The following is a 26,105-nucleotide window of genomic DNA, read 5'->3' on the forward strand; positions in this document are numbered from 1 at the left end:
TCTCTAGGAGAATCACCTGATCCAAGATCAAACGATTCTGGAATGTTCTTCAGACACTGAATTGGATCTTCCATTTGTGAGCAACCAGGACCAGCTCAGTAGGTCAGACCCACCATCTTCACACCCTGACTTCAAAGCCCTTGATTTGCTCTAGGATGTTCTGAAGGAAGTGGAAGAATTAGCAGAATTTAAATAGCTTAAACTTCCTCCTTTGGGTCTAGAAATACAACTTTAAAAGTTGTTTTTGTGTGTGTCTTGTTTTGTTGATTTGTTTTTGCAGAGAAAAGAGCATAGCTCTCTTTTTATTTTCTGTCTTGACCAGAGTGTAGTTCTCTTTACAGTGGACAGTGCCCAGGAGTTGTTTTCACAGGAAATCCTTCACTCACTTCATAAGTGAGTGAAGTGACTCTATAAATCTCCAGTTTCTTGTCCCCAGTTTTGTCATGTAAACAGTGCACAGTTCTGGAGGTTTTATAGCTCTTCCAACAGAACACTTTGGAGAATTAAACAATCTTGGGGTGAAGGCTGTGAAATCCACTTACAAATGAAAAAGCTCTTTTGAAATTTTTGTGTTTTTTGCTCATTTAGATCTTGATTTTCTTCCTAGTACTTCTACACTACTAAGGAATTCACCCCCAAGTGGAGATGGGGACAGAAAAAGGAGGTTGTTTAAAATAACGTCGTCCAAAAGCAGTCACTGTTCATCCCGTCCTCCCTGTGTCCACCTTGGGAGTTTAACTTTTGTCAGGGATTCTTTTCAGTTCTAAATGGTACCACATTCTTCTACACATCAACATTCCCCCAGGAGATGTTCTTTCTCTTTCCTCCTGGATTGACGCCTGCGGACTGGTATTTTCTTTAAAGCATCTTTGATTTTAAAATTTGTCCAAGCGTCTTTCTCAGTCAACTTCCTTTCTCAATTTCAGGAAGAAATGGGAGGTAAAAAGATATCTTAGAAAATGCCTCCTTTGATGGCTATGAAGACTCTTTCAGACTCAACTGACAGTCAGGACTGTATGGTGGGGCAGCACTTCTGGATGTGAAGGATCAGTTCAGGATAATTTCCTTTCAAAATGTTTTAATAATTGGTTTCAACATCACCCATTGGCCACTGGCCTCCCTGCACAAAAAGTCAATATCAACTTATACTTGACTAAACACAGTTGAAGTCAGAAAAGGAAATGGATGTTTTGGTGATTGCTATAGACTGAACATGCCTCTCTCCCCCAAATTACATTGAGACCATCTCAGTCCCCAATGAGATGGTATTTGGAGGTGGGGGCTTTAGGTCATGAGGATGGAGTCCTCATGAGTGGGGTTAGGTCCTCATAAAAGAGATGTCAGAGAGCTCTTTCACCCTTTCCTTCATCTGAGGACAGTGAGAAGACTGTTGTCTATGAGACAGGGAGCCAGGAAGCAAACTTTCACCAGACTGAGAATCCACACTAGTCTCCGGAACTGTGAGAAATAAATGTTTGTCCTTTAAGCCACCTGGTCTATGGTATTTTTGTTACAGCAGCCCATATGGACTAAAACTGGGATAGAGATGTAAATGAGGCGCACAGGACTGAGCCAGTTCTGGAAAGGTAGGCCCATTCACTTGTGATCAGTTTGCACAATATACATTTGCCTACAGTGTTCATATTTAAAACAACAAAAATCAGCTTTCAACTTTAGAACATATGGTAAGGTGGTGAAGTTCTCTGTAGACTAATTTATAACATATGATTGAAAAGCTGATATACCCCTGAGGTAGGGTAGGTAAGGGGTACTGTTGGATCAGCCAGCTGAAGGCTCACTGCTTCTGATGGTCTTTCTGACTGGGTACAGAGAAAATAGCACTAACCATATCAGGAGCTGCATACCAGGTGCCAGGGCATGTGTTAATTTTCTCCATTAATAAAAGAACATCTGGAATAAAAGATGCAATGGAAATAATCACTTGACTAGATCTACAATAACTGTCATTTTCCACAACCCATTTACCTTCTACAGTTGAGTAAGTGAGTTGAATAGAAATTTGGTGAATCTCTGTCCCTGTATCTTTCAAGTTTTCGATGTTGGCACTAATCTCTAAAATCGGTCCAGGAATAACAGTATTGTGTTTTGTGTAATTATTTTCACAGAGGAATTTCTGGTGGCCTCTAATGGCCTTCACTCCATTAGTCATGGAAATGATATAGAGATTCTCTCTGGAATTGGGAAAGTAACCACAGGGTAGGCTCAGGGATCCACTGTGTCCACAGTGAAATGGACAGGAGGCAAAACTTCATTGGTTGCCTGACCTTCATGAGTACCTACTGCCTGGTGGACAGCAATGATGTTTTTTATCTCTAGCAAGTAATGCCGGTTCCGAGCCATTGTCTAGTAATTCCTGAAAAGTCTGATTTTTTCCTTTTCCCTAATGCACAGTCACTTTGGTACATGAGCGCAGGTCCCTTTAGGAAAGGCTAGGAGGAAGAATAACAGTATACGTTTTTGGCAATGTGCCGGTGGACTTTCTCAAGGGGAAACAGAATTCTCTGCATTCAAAACTGGCTTGAGTCTGGGAGACTTTTCTGCTACAGATCAGGTCCAAGATCAAGCTGCCGTCAGGGTCAGTTCCTGGAGAAGCCTCTTTTCGTAGAAATCCAAATTCCGAAGAGAGCAACCATTTCCGCGGCGCCGGCTCATCTCCTCTGATATTTTCCCAGGGACCCTCACAGGCCTCGTCGGAACCCAGCAGAGGAGAGAAGGGAGAAAGGGAAAAACTGCCCCGTGTGAACAGCGAAACCATGCATCGGCGCGGGACTCTCAGGATAATTTCTTCCTTCAAACAAAGGGTAAGTGCGAAGATTTGTGGGGTTTGTTATTTTTTAATATAAGCAAGTTGAAATCAAGTAGAAGTACATAAGATAATCAGGAAAAAAACTTGTTTCCGCCGGGTTTTGAACCGGGGACTTTTCGCGTGTGAGGCGAACGTGATAACCAGTACACTACGGAAACACCTGCTAACTGTTGCTCCAGCCCTTATACATAACTGAGTAGATTTTGCCTGTATAGCCCGGGTTTACTCACTTCATGCCTTTTGAAGAAATATTCATTGTTGCAAAACATTTCTCTCCCCTTTCCTCCATTTATGAAAACAAAAACAAAAACCTTTCATAATCCCAATTCTTGAATAAATTCCAGGCTTGGAAAGCTAAGGCAGCATCCTGGAGAATTTTTTTTTTTTGGTGAACTAAGGATATGAGTTTGTTGTTGTTTGTTTGTTTGTTTTATTTTACTTTTTTTTGTTTGTTTTTTAAAGCTCTGATGCTTGCATTCAGACTCCACTTCTCTCCATAATATGCTGGTGTTACGGAATGAGAATTCTGCAGCCTACAGTTTCCAAGACAGAATTTAAGGTACCCTTTTGAGGCCCCACTGGGAGTGATTTTTCATGCAGTCTTTTATATGAACGAATCCTTCCACCTCAGCATTTCTATACAAAACACCCCACTGTCATCTCCTGACCTCAGGATCTTCATTTCCTAGCTGACAACAGGCTCATAATTTTCTCCATCATTTAACTTCTAAAAATCTCTGCTTTATCAAGCTGTCTTCAACATTGCTGGTGATATTATTCTCCAAAATCACAAAAAGCAAGAGATAGGATTCCAAACAGGATATTCTGTTTAAGCAGATGTGCTGACATATGGAAGATACGTGCCCATATATGGAAGTTTTCCATGGCGCATAGTATAAGTGCTTTCACTGGATAATGTTGCTAATCTGTCCTGATCATTTGTGTAGAAAATACACCTGCATCATATGCAAAAGACTGAAGAAGATCTTTCTTAAAGTAAAATGAAGATACCGCTTCTGTGGAGAAGACCATCTCCACTGTTAGACAACTAATCAGAAGTCATGGTGGTATTGGATTTTAAGCTCTGGGAAGATGAGGAAGGTATCATGTGTGGCTTTGGGACCATTATATTGGTAGTTCTCAATAAACATTTGTCAAATCAGGGGACAATATTCGAGGTAACTTTCTGAAATGTATCCAAATTCCATGTGACATTCTTTTGCCCTGCACGTGCCCAGCAGTATCACCTGGAAGTCTAAGTAAAATCTGGCAACATACCTGCAGGTGGTCACTCGTTTCACTTCTTGAAGTTTTCATGGTATCGTATGGATATTATATCTCACTTCTTCCAACTTCAATATAAGAACAAAACTGGCTATTTTAAAATATCAGTTGAATAAATGACATGTGATATAAGGATTACCTGAAACAATATGAAAAGCAACTGGCAACATGGTTAATTTCCTTATTGAGAGAGATTAGTCTGTTGTTATATATTTTAAAGGAAATAGTTTCAAGGAATGACAAAAGTACTTTTGGCACAGACATTTGGAAATATTTTAAAAATACAAAGCACTGAGTTCCATTTTGGTTAAGTTGTAGGAAGTTGCAAGTGTGTGTCCCTCTCAACCTACTAACTAAAGCAAAGCCATAAGCTTAAGGGGAGTAGATTTTCTGAACCCATCAGGAGCTGAGGATACTAAAGAATCAACATAAACTAAATTCTAGAAAGAGGCCTTCATAGGAGAAAAGAAGCCTCTGGCTGTCCTTATTCCTGGCAGATGGCAGCGGCACAGAGGAGGAAAATCCTGTGAAGACCAGATTAGGAGAAACCAGAAGAAACTTAGACATTTTTAAGGTTTGCTTGTGGGCTTGCTTGACCCAAACAGAATTTCAAGTAGCCAAAACCAGTTCTGATTGTCTCTGATGAGGAGAGTAAGTCAAAAGGGGGTGAGGGAAAAGGCTAGAAAGTGGAAATACCCACTGAGGCACTCTCAAGTTCAAAACATTCTGAAGTTGGGGAGCACGGCAGGAAAACGAAGAGCAAATAGCACTTTGTGTTTTAGCTGCCAACAGCCAGGACTGGAGAGCTGAGAGAAATCTCTCCAAGGCTTACTGAATGGAGAGAGATCTCACAGCCAAAGAAAACTGGGGGAGGACAGGAGAGAAAAGAGAATGCCCAGTCATCCAAACAGCTGACATTCTGGCTGTTAAGCAGAGAGAGGTTTCTCAAGGTTTGGAAATCCGGGAGAGTGGCAGTAAAACACAAAGGGAGGGGGAAAGACTACAGATAAAGTACTGTAGTAAAAAAATTTTTTTAATAAAAATAAATAAATACATACAATTAAATTTTAAAAATTGGTTTTTCTACACACTTTCCACCGAATTTTTACTAGAGGACAAAGAAAATGAAGACAGCTACTAGTTCATATGGTGGATGCTGATACAAAGTAAAAGAAATGTACTAAAGATAAGACATACCATCTTACAGCTTTTTAAACAATTAAAAACAAAATTTATAAATTGCATAATGTAAAACAAGTAAATGAATAGTTAACTTGCCTCATTAAAAGAAATAGCTCTCTTTCGAATAGTCTTTCAAATCTTACTCGATATACTATATATATATAAAACGAGTCAATTAACTTCAGATACAAAAAAAAAAAAAAAGAGAGAGAGAGAGGGTTGTAGGGTCCAACAGAGAAAAGAAAGCAAGCAGAAATTCGCTGCTCTACTGGTCCCTGACATCGTTGACGCCCGCTTGCAGGTAGATCAGGCCAGGCTCAAAAGGGCAAAGGTTTCCCAACTCCTTCCTCTGAGTTGCCTGACCTTGGCTTCAGTTCCCCTACTCCTCTCAGATTCCGGTGTTTCTCCCTGGTCCGGAACAAGGCCCTGACTCCGGACTCGCTGTGGTCTCGACTTCCCTTGTCATAGATTTGGTGATTTGGGGGGCATGGGGAGGGGTCAGAGGTTCAGGAGGGGGGCGGTCTTCACAGTCCTTTTGCCTCAGTCCTCAGCCCTGCACTCGGGCGCCACCAAGTGGCCTATGGCTGACATTGCAGCGTAAGGTCCCTGTCTTACTCCGCTCCGGACGAACGGCTACAGATTTAGCTTAAATGCGACTGCGGAACCACCCTGAAGCCAAGCGGCTAAAGGCCTCTGGGAAGAGATGACCCGCCCGGTATGACCTCCAAGAGCCGAGAATCCGCACCCCGTGCGCGGAAGCCGAGTCCACCAAGCCCTGCTCTGTGCTCCGTGATCCGCCCGCCACCATCTCAGGCTTGCAGGGGCTTCGCGTTTCCCGAGGCCTTCTGGGAATAGTTTCAAGGAGGTAGTTGCTCCCGGACATTGATATGAGTCTTCCTCGGTCGGTTTGAGAGACTGAGTTTTCCTGGAGAGAAGCACGGTTCATCCGTGCAGGCAACTGGGATTTGTCTTTTCCTTTTTGATAGAAAAAAGAACATTTTTAAAAACATTTTAGAAAGACCGCCGACTTTAATTAGGTATAACTTTAAACCATGTAAGTAAAGGCTTGTGCCTCGGGGCGGCCGGTTAGCTCAGTTGGTTAGAGCGTGGTGCTAATAACGCCAAGGTCGCGGGTTCGATCCCCGTACGGGCCAATACCCTTCACGTTCATTTTCTCGTCCCAGTCCTACCTATAGGCCACATGACCGGTGGAAATTGCACCCGTACATCCAATTACAGACAGTCCTAATATCACTACCACTGAACGATTTGATTGTGTGTATTTCTTTTTAAAGAAATAAAGTACCAGAGTCAGGATGGAGAGCTTTTAAAGAAAATTGAATGAGGTAAGGTGGATGTATTTAGGGGAAGAGGAAACTGGGAGAATGAGGAAATGTCTTGCATCATTCTGGAAAAAACTTCAGGCAATAATGCTTTGATATAGTTTATACTTCTGAAATGTAAAAACATCATGCCTCTTCATGGCAAGTTGCTCACTTGGTTAGGGTATTTATTGTTTTTATAATGTCAAGGTCGCTGATTCGATTCCTCTTGAAGTATATGCCTCGTGGTATTTCGGTTTTCTTCTTCTCAATGTGGGATTATCTCAGGCTTGTGGCGTAGCCTCAGACCAGCAACCGCGAATGCTCTGCGGTAAAATGGAGCAATGGTGAGACTTTGGGTTATATTTGACCGTTACCTCGGTGCTGCCAGTTAAGAAGCCATTTACAACTCGTCTAAATTTTTTTCGAACGTTTATCATAAAAGCGTTGGATTTAAGATTTGAATCCAAAATGAAAACGGGGTGCGCAGTGGGGGATAGGAGGGCAAGAGCCCCTGGGGCCGCTGTCAGTCTAAGTACCTCACTCTCCCTGTCTGTCCTTTTCTTCAAGTCTGGCGCCTGGGCCTCCGTGTGCCCAGCACGAGCCTCCTCCTGTTTCTCCCCTCGACCCTTGCACTGTCCCTCAGACTCCCAGCATATTTTTACTCTTTCTCTCGTTTAAATGTATGGGGTTACTTTGAAAATGACATACACGATATTGATTAAATAATGACATAAGTAATGTCTCAAGCACAGTGCCAGGGACATAGTGAGTGCTCAATAAATCCAAGAAGGTAAGGCCTTGCTGTGCTTTGGTCAGTGCTGCATCCTTCATGTCAAGTACTGTGACTGGCTCAAAGCCAGCGCCTGGAAAAATGTTTTTAATTAATAAAGGGCATCCACTGTTTCATTGCATATTAAATAATATACTTACAGATTTTAAGTATGAGAAGGCCTCGACAGGTTATTGCTAACTTTGAAGATGAAGGCGGCCACCAGCCATGGAATGTGGACATTCACTAGAAACTGAGAATGACTGCTAGCTGACAGCCTTCAAGGAATGGGAAGTTCCTAGAGATTTATCAGTACCCACTGTTCATAACATATTTCTATTTGTCAGAGCCCTGGTGTTGTTTTGCCTGATATTAGACAACATCAGTAGAATACAATGAGCCATAATTTCAGTTATCTTTCTAAATGTTAACTTGGTACACTTTGAATCTAACATCTAGGCAACTGGCTTTCAGTTGAGGATTTACATTACTTACCTGTGAAACCTTATTAATATATAAATGTGTAGGACCTACTCCAGACTTATTGAATCTCTCTGCTTGATATTGTTGATATATTGTTTATATATTCTAATTACATGGTTTGGATATTCATGGCATATTGTGTCTCAGAATTATTATATGTTATGTATCAAGATTTTTTTCTCTGTAAAGATTATGTTCATTCACATTTATAAATTAGATGCACTGTTTTCTGTCTTCTTTGAAAATATGGTTGATTGTTATGTCTACAGAGATTTTTGCCTAAAATTTATTTTGGAATGGCTCTGTTATTCCTTGCTATTCTTTTTCCAAAATTCCTTGTTAGTGGCATTAGTCTTGTTATAAACTCTCATCAGATCTTTCACTCCAGAAAGGCTAGTTAGTAAAATTTGTTATTTAGATTCCAGGCTGATAGGGTCTAAAGTTGTCTCTGGGGATTAATCTTTGCCCTTCCTGGTGGGGGGGGGACTTTTAAAATGTATTATGTCCTTTGTATGTCCCGCTTTATAGGCAAATAGGGAAAGTGAAGTGAGCTTTTCTTGTATCTGCTTCTTCTCATTTGTCTTCAGCTCACAATAGTCCTTATGCCAAAGTGGTATATTTTGGGGTGGCATAATCTGCTACCCTTCATGACTACCTTTTTTGCTCACATTCCTTGGGAAGTAGATGGGGAAGAACTCTATGGATAAACTGAGGAAAATGAAACCAGGTTTCCAGTGAAGTATAAACAGGATTTCAGGCATAGTGCAGGACTATTTCTACTAAAGTGAAAAGACAGTGACTCTGGTGGGACTCCAGTCATAATCTTTGAAATTTCTCTAGATAAGAGGGAAAAGCCCAATGTATAGGCCAGTGCTACACAGTGTACATTTTAGCTATAAACTACAATGTCACTTAAGATTCAAGAAAGTGATAATCTACTTGTGATTTATTTCCTCAAAATGTCATTGAGCTCCAATTTTCCCCCTGTGCACTCAGTAGGTTCTGATGCACAAACAAATACAGTTCCTAGGGCTGCACAAAACCAAAACGATGAGGGTCTACATTTGACATTGCTCTCTTGTTCTCAAAAATAAAAATGAGTCTGATTCCAACTAAATGTCGTGGCTTATTAATTCTTTGCCTGACACTGATAACCAAACTCCATCATTTAGCTGACTATGTTGGATGTCACAGTTTAAGAGAGCTGAGACTGAACTTCCAAGACAGAATTTGAAATCTTCCTCTCTATCAGGTACTGGAAGATAATTTGTGCTCAATTCATATACCAATCATTAGCAAATCCATCACTTTCTATCAATTACAGGAAACTTATTCACTTTTCCCTTCATCACAACTCTTCACATTGTGAAGGTGTTATCTGGAAGAAGACTCTCCACAATTGGAATAACAATTCAATACAGACTTTACCAGTAATATAAATTCCTCAATGTATCTCCAGCATGTTTAGTGGCAACTACACTGTTGAAATACAAAAACCGAAAGGGAAAGGGAAAGGCCCCGCTGGGATTCGAACCCAGGATCTCCTGTTTACTAGACAGGCGCTTTGACCAGCTAAGCCACAGGGCCCCCTCTCAAACTATGCTTCGGTTATATCACATTTGTAACATTTTCTGTGAAATGTAGCATTTTGCCAGAAACGTACTTGATTTTGTGACAAAGAGAACGCACCTGTATTTCTGAACTATATTTCTACACTAAAGCAGAAACTTCAACATTAAAAAATAAAAATGCATTCTTCAGCGCGAGGTTTTAAAAATTATTTTAAATTGGAGTGAAATTCCTATTTCATGGTGACTATCGCCCTCTAGAGGAAATATTGGATATTGCAACACATTAAAAATTTTTCTCCGTTAATTCATTTTGTCAACAAATGTGGTCACTACTGTATTTCAGGTAGTTTTCTAGGTACTGGAGATAAAGCAGAGAACCAACCAAACGAAAACTTCTTCATCTATAGGATTTGTATTCTAGAAGCAGGGAAATAAAGCAAGTTTTAAAAATTTCTCCCTCCAACCCTCCCCCCCCCAAACAACGAGAGATGTAAGCACTAATTCCGCTACCGCAAGGTTAAAGAGCCCACGGTGCTACTTTCTGAGCTAATTCACTGCACATGAGCAAGACTATCATGCTTCCTTCTATTTTATCTAACCTGGCATAAGAAAGCAAGCAAAGATAAGGACACTCTGATGCACAGGAGATTCTGCTCATTGCACCGTTGAGTTAAAACTGACTTGATTCCTGTCTTCATAGGTTGTAAAAATGAGTGGAGGATGCAGAGAATTAAAGAGAAAATTAGGGTACAATGTGGTAAATAACTCCCGCAGGATGCCGTGGGAGCCTCTAACTTGGGCAAGATGCAGGGCGCGTCTTAGCAGAGTCACATGACCTCTCTTCTCAGTTTCCAGGTCAGGTTGATGATTGCAGAAGGGGTGGTAGCATGTTGGCCGAATACAGCTTAGCGTGGGGGAAGAATAGATGAGACCACCATTCTGAAATGTTTAAATAACCGCCTTGTGCCTTGTGCTTTATGGGAAAGGACGAGGGCTTATGTATTCACTGAACATCCACAAAATGCAAGAACTTGGAGAAAACAGAAATCACTTAGGAGATCCTGTGACAGAGCTACACACCCGATTTCCTCTAGGCACCCCTCAGCTCTTCCCTGCCTGTCTAGCCTGTGCCTAATCTACTTGCCCTTTCTTACAATAAGATTTATTCATTCCCTTTGTCCCTATGTCCTGCTGCCATTCCTCTCCTTACATAAACAACTTTTCTAATTTGTTTATTGTGTATCACTTTGATCATATATATATATTTGCAAAATTGACATTTTTGTTTTGTGCACATATATTATAAATTTATATAAATGATATATATTCTTATGCCTTTAAAAGAACATTATGACTTTAAGATCCATCAAAGTTGCTCTGTGTGCACTTAAATCATTGCTTCTAATTGCTATGTAAGATCCCATAATGGGCACTGTATTTCCTCTCTTCTGTCCCAGTGATGCGCTGACAGGTTGCCTCCATTGTCCCCCCACTCCATATAACATCACTTCCTCATCCATCTCCCTTTATGTACTCGTGCGAGTGTGTATATATATGTGTGTGTGTGTATATATATATATACACACTGATTAGTGTATATATATATATGTATACTAATTAATCCCAGCTTATTTTTGTCAGTCTACACTCCCACCAGCACTGCATATCCCTTTATCCATGCCCAGGCTTAACATTATCCAGCTTTCTACTCTGTAATATGTGTAGAGTGATACATCTCATCATTGTTTTCTTTAAAATTTTATTTATGTTTTCTAAAGATTTTGAGCATCTGTCTATATGTTTGTTAGTCATTCGAATTGCATCTTATGTACACTGATACTTTTCTTATCATTTGTCCATATTCGTATAGAGGTTGGTGTATTTTTCATGTTGATATACCTGGGGTACATTGTATATTGTAGTCATTAGTCTATTGTGAATTTTAGACCTTGCAGTATTGTCTACTGTTATGTTACCTGTCTGTTGACTTTGACAGAACTTCATGGCAGAGCCTTGATTTTATTAAGGAGTTATCGTTTTTTCCCCTACTGGTTTGTACTTTTGAGGTTATGCTTAAAGGGTCTTTCTCTGCTACTAGGTTAAAAAATATTCTCTCTTTTAAAAAGTATAGAGTTTCTTTTTTATATTTGAGACATGATCTGTCTAAATATCTAGAGAAGTGTACTGGGTTTTTATATGATAGTCTATTGGGGTTGTGTCTTCTAGTGTCCTAAGTTTTGGTTTAGTAAGGGTCTCCAGGATGTGTTGGTGGCCATGTAGCATCCTACACTTCCTTTACTTAGCCTCCTCACATTTTCATGAAATTATGTATTTAGTAAAATTGTGTGCTTTTTCTGTTAAAATATATGTCTGCAAGGTCAGGGAGAGTCTAACAACCCAGCACAAGTCATAGCACATAAATAGTAAATTTTATGAAAATAATTGTTTGAATTATGTTTTATGAATTTCCCATCAAAGAACCTTCCAAAGATTTGTTTTTTGTTTATATTCTTGTAAGCCTGGGCCAATGTTTCATGGACCTATGAGGTCAATCCTAGACTCCCCAGATTGTAAACAAATACTTTTTGGTTTCTTATAAAAAAGATACGAGAACAAGAATCTTATGTTGCTGTGATGGGTGAGTGGGAAAGTTTTGAACTTAAAGTTTATAAATTGCATATCTGCCTGGGTTCAGTCCTTGCTTCTGGCACATGAACTTATTTTCTAATTTGTCCTTTTCGATAAGAACTGGAAACCCCTCACGTTTGTTCCAGAAAACTTATGAGTTTCTGTTTTGTGCTCAGGCTATTTGGTTATTTTTCGCTCTCCTATAATCCTACCCCTTACCTCCAGAGCACAGAAAAAAAATCCAAGTAGGCAGTGTTTAATAGGTACATGGTTGAATCTTTCCACTGTGGTCCTTGCCTACCATCAGTTTGGTATAACCACTCCAAGCCCATCAGTTTTTAAGTAAATTGATTCTAAAGAGAAATGAAAACTGAGAAGACCTTGAACAACTAGGATTATGTGACCTGCAAACAACCTCCTCAGTCCGGTGGCCCTCACCAGTGACTCGATTTCCAAAAGGCTCCCAACTCTTCAACAAGGCTCTGGAAATCAGGGCCCAGAGTTTGAAGGAGACGTGTTGGACCAATATTATATCACAAGGAAGGAGGGAGGGAAGAGAGAGAGATTGTGAACGGGAAGTAAAATTTCTCCTCTATTCTTAGGGTTTCTGGCTGGGCCTGAGAAGTAAAGTAGCATAAAACAGATTAATAGGAGAAAAACATACAAATTTTATTAAGTAAGTTTTACATGTACGTGGGAGCCCTCACAAGAAAAATGAAGACTCAAAGCAGCAATCAGAGCCCAACGCTTATGGACTGGGTTGGACAAACGTTGTGAAAACGTGCCAAGACGAAAGGGTTTGGACTAGGGCAATTATGTGGAAAAGGGACTAGGAAGATAAGGGTTAGTTTAAGGAGGTTTCTTGGTACAGATTTCTCTCTGCTTGGACTCCCCAGTCTCTGGTGATAAGATTGCTTCCTTCCTCTGGTACAGAGAGGGCATATGGGTATTTTATCTCCTGCTTTTGGAAAGAAAAAGGAAGGTAAGAGTGCCCTTCTTGCATCTGCTGTTTTTCAAGTGTCTTTAGCTTAAGATAATCAACATACCAGAGAGGCATATTTTGGGGTGGCATGCTCTGAACCCCTACAATTGAAAACATTTTTTTTGCATCCCATCTTAATGCACAAATATCCCAAGTTTAACTTAGTGAGCAGTCCCCAACTGGCCAGCTCTAACCCAGCTGCAAAAAAAGGGAGGTCGTGTGAGTGCTGCTAACTTCTTTTATAATTCCCTTGAAATAAAGATATGTTTATTCAGCCCCGGTTATTTGCTAGGAACTACAGCAAAAGATGTGTACACACAGGGGTTTTAATTGTTGCACTTCTCTATCTGCAGCACTTCGACAAGTGCTTGGCACATAGCTCAAAATAAATACTCTTTGAGTGACTGGATAAATATAGATTAGTTTAGAAGTGTTCAAAGGGGCACAAATCAAGAATCATGTGTTCACAGATGATGCAACTTGAGGACATATTTCAAGCTTGTGTGTGAGTGAGATGCACTAGAAATGTAATTAAGCTCCAAAAGTTCCTGTGTTCCAAGTCATCTATCTTTGAATCGAATAGCTATATTTTCTGATGTATTTTTCGAGAAACTTTTGTGTCTGGGGACAGGAAGTCTGCATGCTTGTGGTTCCATAGTGTAGTGGTTAGCACGTCTGCTTTACACGCAGAAGGTCCTGGGTTCGATCCCCAGTGGAACCAACTTGTAAACATCTTTTTTTTTTTTTTTTCTTCCTTTTCCTTCTCTCACTCCAAGGCTAACACAGTGGGCTTTTCGCTTTCGTTTTTGTTTTTGTAGATTAGGCTTCTGAGAGCTGTTTATGAAACAGAATTGCAGATTCTCTCCCGACTTTTCTTTGGGAGCTCCACTTTCATACACTGCTTAGCTCTCTGAGGCAGTGTGGAGCATCGGGTTGTCACCAAAAAATAGTCTTGTTACTTCTGTTATCTCCAGTCATCATAAAAATCAAGCAGAAATAGATTTCAATGAGGCCTGAGCGCTGGGGACAATAAACATTTTCTCACCTCAAGAGTGAGAGAGCCTAATCAGCAAGAATTTCTAAAATTGTAAAACTGGGCGGAGGGGCGAGGATCCGATTTTAGGTGTGTAACCTGGGCCTCAGATTGGGAACAGTGCCAGAGAAATGTGTGGACGGGGCTCAACAGACGCTGACCCCTCCAGCATTTCTCAATTCATCGGAGGACTCAGGTTTTCTCTCCTAGAAAGTCAAGCTCTCCTAGCTCCTGCCTGGAAGTCTCAGGAAGAAGGCTCCAGGTTTATGCTCCTAAAAGGATAAAACAGAGATCGCTGTCCTGAGAGGCATTTGATGTGTTTGATGGCTGAGGTTCCAGACTAAAGACAAGAGACATCTATGAAAACCTTGACCTTACCCAGTGATCTTCCCAACCCTCTTCGACTCCACTTCCACTCAAAATAAGCAAGCACCATCCAACGGGTCAGAGCTGGCAATAGACTTTCACATATCCTGCTCTAAACCATGAATAGAAAGTCAGAATCATGATATTTCTGAAGAATGTATTAAAGAAATATAACAAAAACAAACAAAAAGCAACTTATGGACAAAGGCTACATAGGTAGAACAATGCTGAGAATAAACCAATATTAATATACTCAGAGAGATGGGAGACAACACTGAATACTGAAATAAAGATAAGTGTATTTACATAAGGAAAGAGGCTTTTGTAAGATAAAAATATATTATCAGAAATGAAAATTTAATAAATAGATCATAAAGTGTGATAATATCCTGGAATATCAAGCAAAAAAGTTAGTGATACAGAGAAAATAATAAGTTTATTAGAGGAAAATTCTAGGATGTGCAATATCTAAGTAGTATTACTTCCTGATATAAAGAATAGGGAAAATGCAAGGATGATAAACCTCAAAAAATTAGGTACATATCACAACACTAAAAAAAATCTAGACAGGCAGGGATCACTGAGTAGTCAGTAAAAAGGATTTTTGAAAAGTCACAGAAAGGATAAATTAACAGAGTAGTTGACTTTTCAAAATTGGCACCGGAAGCTAGATGACAATAAAGCAATGGATTCAAATCTGAAAGAAAATGAAATCCACCCTAGAATCCAATATGAAACCCAAGTATCCATCAAGTATGAGTGTAAAAGAGATATATATACAAATATATTTGTATATTTTCAAATATACACTGCCTTGTACAATTTACCTTCAGTACTTCCTTTCTTGGGATCCATGGGAGGATACGTTCTACCAAAATGAAAGTGTGGGTTAAGAAGTAGGAAGACTTGGGATACAGAAAGTATGAGATGCAAGTGCAACATAGGAGATAAGTGAAGGGATAGTCCAGGATGACGGGAATATCATATATGTGGAGTGTTAAGGGAAGCAAGACCAGACTGTAAGAGTTCAGAAACGTTTGGGGAAGAATTCTTCAAGGAGATGAAGTTGAGAGAAACCTGGATGTGGATAAACACCCTGAAAAGAGATTTAAATAACTGGTGGATGGATTTGGGGTTGAACTAATAAGACCTATTGAAAATTGTGCAAGTAAAAATATGATTACTTATTCCATGTGGGAGGAGTAATAATAGTTCGTTATGCTGGTTTAAAATTAGAAAATATGTATAAGGAGTGAAAAGGAATAAATAAGTAATCATTAGCTGCAGATGATATCTACAGAGAAAACTGGAGAATCAATAAACGTTTAAAATCAATAAATGAGTTTAGCACATTTGCTAGATAACTGTCATAATTTTAATTCAGAAATACATAGAAAATAAGGTTTTAAAAATTATACCTAAGAATAAATCTGACAAATTATGTACAGTACTTTCACAGGGAAAGTTATAAAATATTATGGAAAGATAAAAAACTACCTAAATAAATGCAGTGATACAACATATTAATGAGAGCAAAAGTTCTATAAAATAAAAATACAAAATTTCTTTAAAATTATATATATACAATGAGATTTCAATCAAAATTCCAACAGATTCTAATACTTGGAAGAACTAGAGAGCTTTAGCAAACTAAATTAATTTAAAAGAGAAGAAAAGAATGTTAGTGGTGCTTTCTTTTCTAACGTCAGATGTATTTTAAAGGATAGTGATTAATATGTGTGGTATTTTTGCAGAGATAGATAAATAAACCAATGGAACAGAATAGATAGCACAATATAGAACAAGGCAAATAATGAAACAAATACTTATATAGGAGAATGGAGATAGAAGGGAGGGAATTGGAAAGACTGGGTGGAATATTCATGACTCATCTGAGAACACCGGTGTGGTTTAGGCCCAGAACTGATGCAATCCTCCTTTTCAGTGCTTGTACGAGCTTGTCCCATTGTTGTCATGGTAACTGTCAACTGTCAAGGTGCTGGTGGGTGTGTCATTTAGCATACTAATGTATTCTAATAAACATATAATGAGGCTCAAGGTGTACTGGAAGTCAAATCTTCCGCCATCTTGCGTGTAGTTGGTTCTAACCAGTTCTTGTATTTTTTTCTCTTTGCAGCTTCTTCCTGAAACTTAGATAAGAGTAGTTGGTTTCTATTCGAGGGAGGGGGCAGGGGTATGATTCTGGGGAAACAGCCTTGGTAACACTATGGCAAACTTTTTTTTTTTTTTTTTTTGCGGTACGCGGGCCTCTCACTGTTGTGGCCTCTCCCGTTGCGGAGCACAGGCTCCGGACACGTAGGCTCAGCAGCCATGGCTCACGGGCCCAGCCCCTCCGCGGCAAGTGGGATTCTCCCGGACCGGGGCACGAACCCGTGTCCCCTGCATCAGCAGGCGGACTCTCAACCACTGCGCCACCAGGGAAGCCCTATGGCAAACATTTTGGCAGGCATGGGGCTAATAAATAGCCTAGCTGAAATCTTGAAGTGAACCTTAATTCTGAGGACAGACAAAACTCTTCCAGCCATGGCTGGAATTAGCTTATCACCATCAAAATAGCTGAGGACTGTAGTCGCTTTAAGTAGATGCCGAGTTCAGTATCAGTGTTTACATTACTACTACAAAGGCACAGATAGCAATCCTATTTATTTACTTATTTAACAATAACAACAATGGCTTATTTTGTCATGTTTTTGGTTTGTACCTCACTGAGCTAGTGCCCCATGCATATTATGTCCTTAAATCTTTAGAACAATTGTAGAAAGTGGTAACTCTCATTAACTTCCATTGAAAGATGAGGATGATGAGGCACAGAGAAATTAAAAAGCAGACCAGGAGTGCCATAGGGAGAGGAGGGCAGTTTTCCCTCTGCAAATGTGATTGGCAGGTTGTGAATGATGTTCCCAACCAATATTCAAGCAATCATAAAAGGACACCTGGAAAATACAAATTTTTAATCTTCTAATTCCCCTGGTCAGTTTATATCCGATTTGCTAGTGATGTCATGCAAAGCTACACAATATAACTGTGAACCAGAGAAACTGACATGTCTAGTAGAAATGTATTGGCACTAAGTATCATGTGGTGGATGCCAAGCAAGCTCTGTACTTTCTGAGCAAATCACCAAGTGTAGGTCTTCTGTAACCCATCACCAGCCTGGCACTACAAGTTAATTCGGTGCCAGATTTAGGACCCTAACCCTCTTACCAAGAAGTAGCCTCTGGGCCGTAGTACATGCATTTCCGCTACTCAGGCCAATAACTGCTGGAGAGAGTATGTTCTAGAGAATTGAAAGATCAAGATGTTTGTCTCTGTTCTAAATCTGAGTTTCCTCACTCACTGGTGGGAAAAAAAAATTGATAGGAGCCAGTCTGGGTTAATACATACTTGATCCCTGAACTCACCCTTATAAAATTGAGTAGAAATAACACACACAAAAGAGAAAATTGAAGTAGATGTGATCCAGATGAACATGGATGGTCATTGTGAATATTGTTAGACTACTGAGAAGCAGCCTCAAACCTGGGCTGCTGAAGGGATGACACTGAAAATATAAGACATTTCAGCTTAATTACAATATCTCTGAAGCTTTGTTGGGTCGAGTTTCAGAATCCGTGTCAGGTGGACACTTGGGTAAGAAGTGGGGGCTATTTTAGCCCTATGAAGGGAAGGCTTTAGGAAATCGAAGAAGATACCTTCATGCTGAAACTTCTAATAAGCTGCTAAAAATATGAGAAAGAAGACAGTATTTTTTTGAGCACTGAAAATTTATAAGGCCCAGGGAGATGAGGCGCCATGTGTATCTCAGAGCGCTGTGCTATGAGAAGTGAAGTCCCCGCTCCTCTGGGGAGCTGCTTCTTTTTAGTCGTCTCACTGTGGTCCCCAGGTAGCATCTACTGCTTCTGCTTTCCAGCCACCTCCCCACTTCAGACCAACGCTCTTCCACTCCCACCTTACCCAGTCCACTTGCCTCTTTCTAACTCACTCAAGAAACTGAAGAGGCTAGAGATAGTGGCTATTCTTCTGAGTCATGATCCCACCCCCTAAAAGTTCCTCTAATTTTTCCCAGATTATCAAAGTTTAGTTTCTCAGCACTGACCTAACTACGATACTTATACACCCTACTATATATAAAATAGATAACTAATAAGGACCTACTGTATATACAGCACAGGGAACTCTACTCAATACTCTGTAATGACCTATATGGGAAAAGAATCTTAAAAAGAGTGGATATATGTATATGTATAACTGATTCACTTTGCTGTACAGCAGCAACTAACACAACATTGTAAATCAACTATGCTAAAATAAAAATAAAAAAACAATAAAATGCATCCAAAAGAAGAAAAATAGAAATGTGTGATTCATAATCAGTCCTTTGTGTGCAAGAAAAGATTGCCACAATAAACCAGATCTGCATTTAAACAGTCATTTCATCGTGTTTAAAAGGAAAAGTTTTCTATTTTTATTGTTATTACCTCAACTTCTTCATTGGGACTTCCAGCCAATGCCAACAGGAGTGTTGGACATGGGTATGGCTGGGAAGAGAAGAATTGGAGAAAAAAACCCAAAAACATAAAACCCCCCCAAAACCATGGATACTTTCTGTTTGGCTGGCCAGTGGGGGCAGGATGCTGAACATTTGTGTTCAATTTTGCAAAGGTTTTAGAGAGGCTGTCTCCATGGCAGTGTTGAAAAAAATCGGTGATGCACATATGAGGAATAAAGATCCTGCTGTGACTCAGATTCGAAGCGAGCTTACTGCAGCCACAACGCAGAGTACTAACCACTGTATGATCACAGCACAGCACCAGGAAGCATCCACTTTAGAGCTCTACCTCTGCTCTTTTCTCAAGAATGTCTATTTCTAAAGAAACATACACTTTGTTTTCCATCTTTATTTAGAAATGCCTTCTCAGTTTATTGCCCTATTCTGCTCCTCCACTTGCTAATACAGTATGTTGCTCCTGGCAAACAAACCAAAAGGAATAAAATTAAGTTTCACTACATGGAATTTTCCAAACATGATGGCTCCTCTCTGGGGTTGCTAACACTTGCGGACTGACTATTCTCACTTCCACTTCCAGCCCATGCAGGTCTCTTGCTTAGTTTTAAAAAGCGTGGTCCTCAGACCTCCAGCGATAGAATGGAGAGGGTGTTGTTTCGAATTGAACCTTACTGGGTCCCATTTTTGGCCAAACTGGTCAGAATCTCCAGGTGCTTGGCATAGAATCTGGCATCATATCAGGTTCCAAGAGTGAGTTCAAAGGAAGGGATATGGCTCCATCCTGACCCATACACCTGTGAATCTGGCGCGCCCCTGGACTCAGCCTGCCCAACTGAGAAAATGTTCAGTGTCTCAGAGTGCTTACATCTCACTGAAACTTGTTTCTCCCAGTTTTGCCAGTTGCCCGAGGGGGAGAGGGAACAGTACTTCTTGTATGGCCTGGAAGCTCTACGGGCCGCCCGCACCCCGTCACAGACAACTCTGCCTGCGCACTGTAGAGTCAGGGTCCTGGACATGCTCTTTCCTTGGTACAGAATGATTTCCTTTCTTCTCTTTACCTGGTTAAATTCCATTCATGCTTCAGCTCCCCACTGAATTCACTGGGGAAGCTTTTCCTGAGCTCCCCTCTCCACACAACACATTCCTCTCCGTCTAAGTCAAATTTATTTTCTCTGTTCCATGACCCTTTTTTTATTTTTCTGTCAGTGTTCCCATATCAGTTTCTTATGATGTATTAGTTACTGGAGTTATTTTAAATTAATGTCAGTCTCCTCCCTCCCTCCGTCCCCTCCCCAACTGTGCTCCAAGAGGAGATAACTGTCGTGTTCAATAGTCTATCGCCAGGGTTCCACATTTAGTAAGCTCTTTACGAATATTGCTCGGGCGCACAATGAATGAATGAATGCACAGAGATTCCAGTCCAATCCTTTATGGAGGCAACTTCTCCCAACAGTATGTGGCCAGGCAAATGGCTTTATTGTGTGCAGAGGCTGTGGGTAGGAAATATTGTTAGGAAATGAAGGCAAAGGAGTTCAGAATTACCTCAGCAGCTGACCATATAAAGCTTCTCAGCAGAGCCAAAATGATGTCTTTAATTTTCTGAGGTTTTCTTTATCTCCTTTCTTCTAGATCACACAAAGCCACCCTAATTACTGGCAGGTTTGCTGAAGAATTACCTGCTTCCCAGTATTAATTTGATGAGGGAAGAGAGCTAGGGATTTTCTGTCTCAAGGAAATGAGCTCAGTTTAGCTGAAGGAAAGGAAATGCTGCCTGTACAGGGAATGCAGGCTGCTTTTGTCTCAGGCCTGTTTGAGTTGGACTTCTCCTTCCTTTCTTTCCCTCAGGGACTTCCTCTCACCCTATTTAGAAAGCACCCTATTTATGGACACAAGTGCTTTTCTGCATTTTCTGCTGGGGTGTTTTGGCAATTGGACTGATTTGCATGTGCTTCTCTATAAGAAGAGAGAAAAGCCAATCCTGTGTGTTAGTCCTTGGTGTGGCACAGGCCTAGAAAATGGCCTCTCTTCTTGTGCTTTTTATTTTTGAAAGCCTTTCTGAGGATTTTGCCTGACACTTTTACTACAGTGATTCTGAGCAGGATAAGAGACAGGGTGGCCTAATCCAACCTGCTAGCTCTATGTTTATCAATGCCATGGACTTTTCTACTTCCGACTTTCCTAAATTTTCTATTAAAAAGAAATTTAAAATTCTCTCTTACTCAGGGGCATAGCTCCAGCAACCCTTCCCTCTCTTTCCTATATTATTTTTTAAAAATCTCTGTAGAGGGAGTTCCCTGATGGTTCAATGGTTAGGACTCCATGCTTTCACTGCCTTGGGCCCAGGTTCAATCCCTGGTTGGGGAACTAAGATGCCATGTGGTGTGGCCAAATAATAATAGTAATAATAATAATAACCTCTGTAGGATCTTTCCTACCAGCTTTTATTTCGTTCATCTGAAATGTTCTCTTGCTACCCTTTGAGCTACTAACATTATTATTTCCCCAAAGTGACATGTACCATATCTGGATATGCTCCCCTCACCAGCTATCAGATAGTTTGTAAGCCTGCTGGTTTTCAGTAGGCCCCATTTCCTGCCACTTAGGCTTTATGATGCATAAGAGTCATTGGTCTGGAGTTACGCATGGCAGACAGAAACGCTCTAAGGAGACTCTTGCAAAACTCATGAAGAGTATCACACCTGGGGATTTAGAATAAGGCCAAGTCTTACTCTGATGGCAACTATCATTTATTTGAAAAGTAGCTTCTAGCATCTACTGAGCCATTTTAATTACTGAATGCCTGACAGTGGGACATAAAGCAAATATGCGCCCCAAAATATTCACCAGGAACTGGGTGTCCTATGATCTACCAAATTATAAAGATGGATATCACAGTAGCATTTCATTTTAAAATGAAATTCTATAGACAAGACCAGATCTGTGATGGTCTGAGCAAGATGTATAATGCTCAGACTCCTGTGCTGTTTCTATTGCTTTGCTACCTCTCCTTCAACTCTTTTTTATAACCTCTTGGTAAACCCCCTATGACCAGTTAACAAATGATTAACAATCATGGCCCTGTTAGAGCGGCTTTGCAGAGCATTTTAGCACTAGTAGAATTGGATAGCTGTGCGCTGCAAGTTATGCTTCCACTTAGAGATGGGAGGTCTTGAGAGAGAGTAGTGAAAAGAAATCCCCCTGTCAGCAGAATATTGGGTGGTACATCTGGTTGTCCACTTCTTATGGTAGGGAATCTGGCCTGATGCAGGAAAAGCGAGTCTATATGTATCTTTACTAATTTATAGACAGTGACTGGTGAGGTATCCAGCTAATCAAGGACACGGAAAACATGACTAGAAAATTATTATCATGAAGGTCTTGTGGAGTGTAATGTACAAGGACACAGTCAGTATATGAGTTACCCCAAAATGACCACCAGAGGGCTTCCACCATGAAGGAGGCTCTTAAGAATGGGGTAGAAATGATGATCTATCCTGCAGATATCAGTCAATCTCTTTCCCCAACCAATCAATGATTGCAAAATTGTCCATGTACAAATTTTTCAACATCTCTCTTTAACATTCCTACTCATACCTTAGACCAAAGTGTATAAGACCAGATAGTTAAGAGAAGGCAGTTATGTGTGGGTTCTGTGTTGAGGTAGCTAATATCTTGATTTATAGCTTTATCTCTTACAAATTGAGAATCTGATTGAATAAATTACATTGTGCTTTCTTGTCTTACTCAGCTGGGGCTGCTATGACAAATATTATAGGATGGGTGGCTTAAACAACAAACATTTATTTCTCATAGTTCTGGAATCTGGGAAGTCCAAGAGCAAGGTGCCAACAGATTCCATGTCTGGTGAAGACCTGCTTCCTGGTTTGCAGGTGCTGCCACCTCTCTGTGTGCTCATGTGATTTCTTCTTTGTGGGCTCCAGGAGTGGGTGGGGAGCTCTGGTCTCTTCTTCTTCTTACAAGAGTGCTAATCCCACCATGAGGATTCTACCTTCATGACCTCATCTAAAGCCATTTACCTCCCAAGCCCCCACCAACAAATACCATCACATTGCGGGGTTAGGATTTCAATATATGAAAGGGGGGCAGGGGGCTCAAACATTCAGTCCCATAGCATTTCTTTTCTAAATTGTAACTGGAACGATACCCACCTCAAGTGCATTCATGTTACACATGTAGCCCATAAATGGTCTGTACTGAATATCTCTTCCATGTTTTCTTTAAAGCCTCATTCTCTTCTCTTTTGGGGCCTCAACTATTCACTTTGAAGCCTTCACATTATGGTACAAAACTGGAACCAGGACTGGATAAGTGAAGTGATTACTGGATCTGGAGGACGGAGAAAAGGCCAGTGGAAGATTCTCTCTTATTCCTTATTGTTTTATATCACCTTCCATTTGCAATGATTGTGGCGTCTAAAACTCTTACAGGAGTATATGAAATTAGTAAAGGTTTTTAGAAAGTAAGTTTTCTCGTTTCTCTAAAAAGAAAACACATCCCTTTTAAATTCCCCGATGAAGGTAAAGAAACTATGTGTGCTAAAGTCAGTTTTACAAATACCATCATAGACATTACTCAACACTGATGTTTATATTCATGTTAATGTATGTCATAGACATGGAGATGCAGTATCCAGATCCCCCACCAAGGAAGGACTTGCTGCCCCACTGCAGAGTGCGCTTAGTAGATAGGCAGCAGCTCTTATCTCCAGGGTTCCCCAGAGTTGCAGATCTCCACCCAACTCAAGGCACGCCCTTCCTCAGGGCAGTCATCAGTGGCAGAAGTAAAGCCTGATCCAGAGACATTTTCACCCAATGTGGGGCAACTCTGACAGGCAATACAGGCTCCAATGCTCCCCACGTTTGTCTGGCCTGTATCACAGTTTGACATTCTCTGTCTAATCCTAGTTCCTTCCTCCCTTCACAGATGTTGGTCCCTAATAAACATCTTGCACCCCAAACTCCATCTCAGCATCTGCTTCCAGAGAACTCAACCTACATCACTATATCACCATAATTTTTTTCCTGGGTGTCTTGCATTTTATTATCACTTCATTCGACAGGGCTTCTGCAAGCAAAGACTAGGAGTAGCAAATAAATCCTGTATTGAATTATAAACTATGTTCTCAATCTTTCATAATAAACTCGATATTATTTTTAAATTAATTTTTATTGGAGTGTAGTTGCTTTACAATGTTGTGTCAGTTTCTACTGTACAGCAAAGTGAATCATCTGTACGCATACGTATATCCACTCTTTTTTGCATTTCCTTCCCATTTAGGTCACCAGAGCATTGAGAAGAGTTCCCTGAGCTATACTGTAGGTTCTCATTAGTTATCTATTTTATACGTAGTATCAATAGTGTATATATGTCAATCCTAATCTCCCAATTCATGACCCCCCCACCCAGTCAATACTGTTTTTATGGTGTCTTTTTTAAAAAGTGGGTTGGATTCCACAGCTTTTTCTATCTAGCTAATCTGTATTATCAAATTTATTATCTCAGAGATCAGGGTTGCTATTGCTTTTGATTACTTATACACATTAATTTACACACCCGAAGTCCTATATTATGGTGTCCTCCCCCCCACCCCCCTTTAAGTTCAACGCCTAATGGGCCTTCTGGCTGTGCCCAAGAAAAACACATTTTCTGTCCTAAGGCTTTTGCATTTTCAGTTCCCTCTACTTGAAATACTCTTCCTCTAGTATCTGACTGTCTCGTTTTTTTAATTTATGTAGGTCTCTGAGCAAGTAATACTTTTAAGAGGTAATCTCCATTTACCCCCTATCTAAAGTGAGTCCCCATAATGCTCTATGGCTTATCTCCTCCCTATGTTTTTCACAGGTTGTGTATCATCTTACATATTATATATTCACATGTTTATTTATGGCTCCCTCACCTAGAGTAAATTCCAGGGAGGTAGATTTTCTAGGTTTGAATTGACTGTTGTATCCTGAGTTACTACAAGAGTGCGTTAAATGAACACATGAGTCCCAAAGAAATAGGACCAAGGATTTACTAATATGGGATTAAATAAATTCTGAATATTTTTAATCGACAAACTCTAGTTCCCATTAGAATTAAATCCTAAAGAAAATGTAAACGGCTACTGAGTGGAATTTTAAGAATTTCATCATCTGATAAAACTATCCTTTAGTTAGGTCACTTAACCAGGATGCTCTTTCAAAGGACTTTTCTAAACAGTACATTCAGAATTGCTAAGTTTCCTAAAAGTAATCAGTGCATCCGTATTTTGGCTGCCTAAGGACACTGCTTCTAGATAACATTAGTTTTATTAACTGGACTTCAGGTACTTGCCTATCGGATTCATCTCCCAACTTCTGAACAAGCCTCTCCTGCACATACTAGTCCATGTGAATCTGCAAGTAGTCCTTTCAGTTCAGACCACGTGCCGAATTGCTATTGGGAGTTGCGCTCCACCCCCTCAAGAGGACAGAAGCACTTTATAATCTTAACCCTCAAAACACAAGATTGTGTGTACCAGCTTTCTCTTTGACAGTGTAGGTGGCTCTGAAAAGAGCCTTTGTATTTCAGCTTTTCTCACCTTGTTACTTATTTGGTCTTATGATGGCTCTCGGTCTTCTTAGGCAGCAGCACGGCCTGGATGTTGGGCAGGACGCCGCCCTGCGCGATGGTGACTTTGCCGAGCAGCTTGTTGAGCTCCTCGTCGTTGCGGATGGCCAACTGCAAGTGGCGCGGGATGATACGCGTCTTCTTGTTGTCGCGGGCCGCGTTGCCTGCCAGCTCCAGGATCTCGGCCGTTAGATACTCCAGCACCGCCGCCAGGTACACCGGCGCGCCGGCCCCGACCCGCTCGGCGTAGTTACCTTTGCGGAGCAGGCGGTGCACTCGGCCCACGGGGAACTGAAGCCCGGCCCGCGAAGACCGGGTCTTAGCCTTAGCGCGAGCCTTACCTCCTTGTTTGCCTCGTCCGGACATAACGAGCTCAGCAACGTCACCTCAAATAGCTACTAAAGGGAAAGTGCAAGGACAGCGCTTTTTATAACCCTTATTGGGCGCGAAAAAGAAGGTATGTCATTGGTTAGGATGTGGCTTCATTTTAACCAATGGAAAGGTGAAATTGGGAT

General features: G+C 40.6%; 1 protein-coding gene and 4 non-coding genes across 7 annotated transcripts; 2 read left to right on the forward strand and 3 right to left on the reverse strand.

The window, feature by feature from the left end:
- Nucleotides 1–2,912: 2,912 nt before the first annotated feature.
- On the reverse strand, nucleotides 2,913–2,985 carry TRNAV-CAC (transfer RNA valine (anticodon CAC)). The gene has a single exon. It is a non-coding gene; the product is annotated as a tRNA-Val (tRNA).
- A 3,388-nt stretch (nucleotides 2,986–6,373) lies between these two features.
- Nucleotides 6,374–6,447, forward strand: TRNAI-AAU (transfer RNA isoleucine (anticodon AAU)). The gene has a single exon. It is a non-coding gene; the product is annotated as a tRNA-Ile (tRNA).
- Nucleotides 6,448–6,819: 372 nt separating this feature from the next.
- LOC132527607 (histone H2A type 1-J) lies at nucleotides 6,820–25,965 on the reverse strand. 3 transcript variants are annotated; one of them, XM_060163511.1, is made up of 2 exons: nucleotides 25,562–25,965; nucleotides 6,820–6,941 (listed from the first exon to the last, which is right to left on the reverse strand). In XM_060163511.1, exon 1 carries the CDS (start codon nucleotides 25,954–25,956, stop codon nucleotides 25,570–25,572), a length of 387 nt encoding a protein of 128 aa, XP_060019494.1. In that variant the 5' UTR covers nucleotides 25,957–25,965; the 3' UTR covers nucleotides 6,820–6,941; nucleotides 25,562–25,569. The 3 variants fall into 3 exon arrangements, with proteins under 3 accessions (XP_060019494.1, XP_060019493.1, XP_060019492.1); XM_060163510.1 differs by lacking the exon at nucleotides 6,820–6,941 and adding an exon at nucleotides 16,156–16,594; XM_060163509.1 differs by lacking the exon at nucleotides 6,820–6,941 and adding an exon at nucleotides 16,156–16,600.
- On the reverse strand, nucleotides 9,384–9,457 carry TRNAT-AGU (transfer RNA threonine (anticodon AGU)). Its single transcript has one exon. It is a non-coding gene; the product is annotated as a tRNA-Thr (tRNA).
- On the forward strand, nucleotides 13,700–13,772 carry TRNAV-UAC (transfer RNA valine (anticodon UAC)). The gene has a single exon. It is a non-coding gene; the product is annotated as a tRNA-Val (tRNA).
- Nucleotides 25,966–26,105: the final 140 nt, after the last annotated feature.

Source organism: Lagenorhynchus albirostris, chromosome 10 (genome assembly GCF_949774975.1).
Source record: "Lagenorhynchus albirostris chromosome 10, mLagAlb1.1, whole genome shotgun sequence".
Classification (NCBI taxonomy): domain Eukaryota; kingdom Metazoa; phylum Chordata; class Mammalia; order Artiodactyla; family Delphinidae; genus Lagenorhynchus; species Lagenorhynchus albirostris.

Bases quoted from the DNA above. Each gene is read 5' to 3' on its own strand.
- LOC132527607 (XM_060163511.1), bottom strand. From the start codon at position 25,956: ATGTCCGGACGAGGCAAACAAGGAGGTAAGGCTCGCGCTAAGGCTAAG.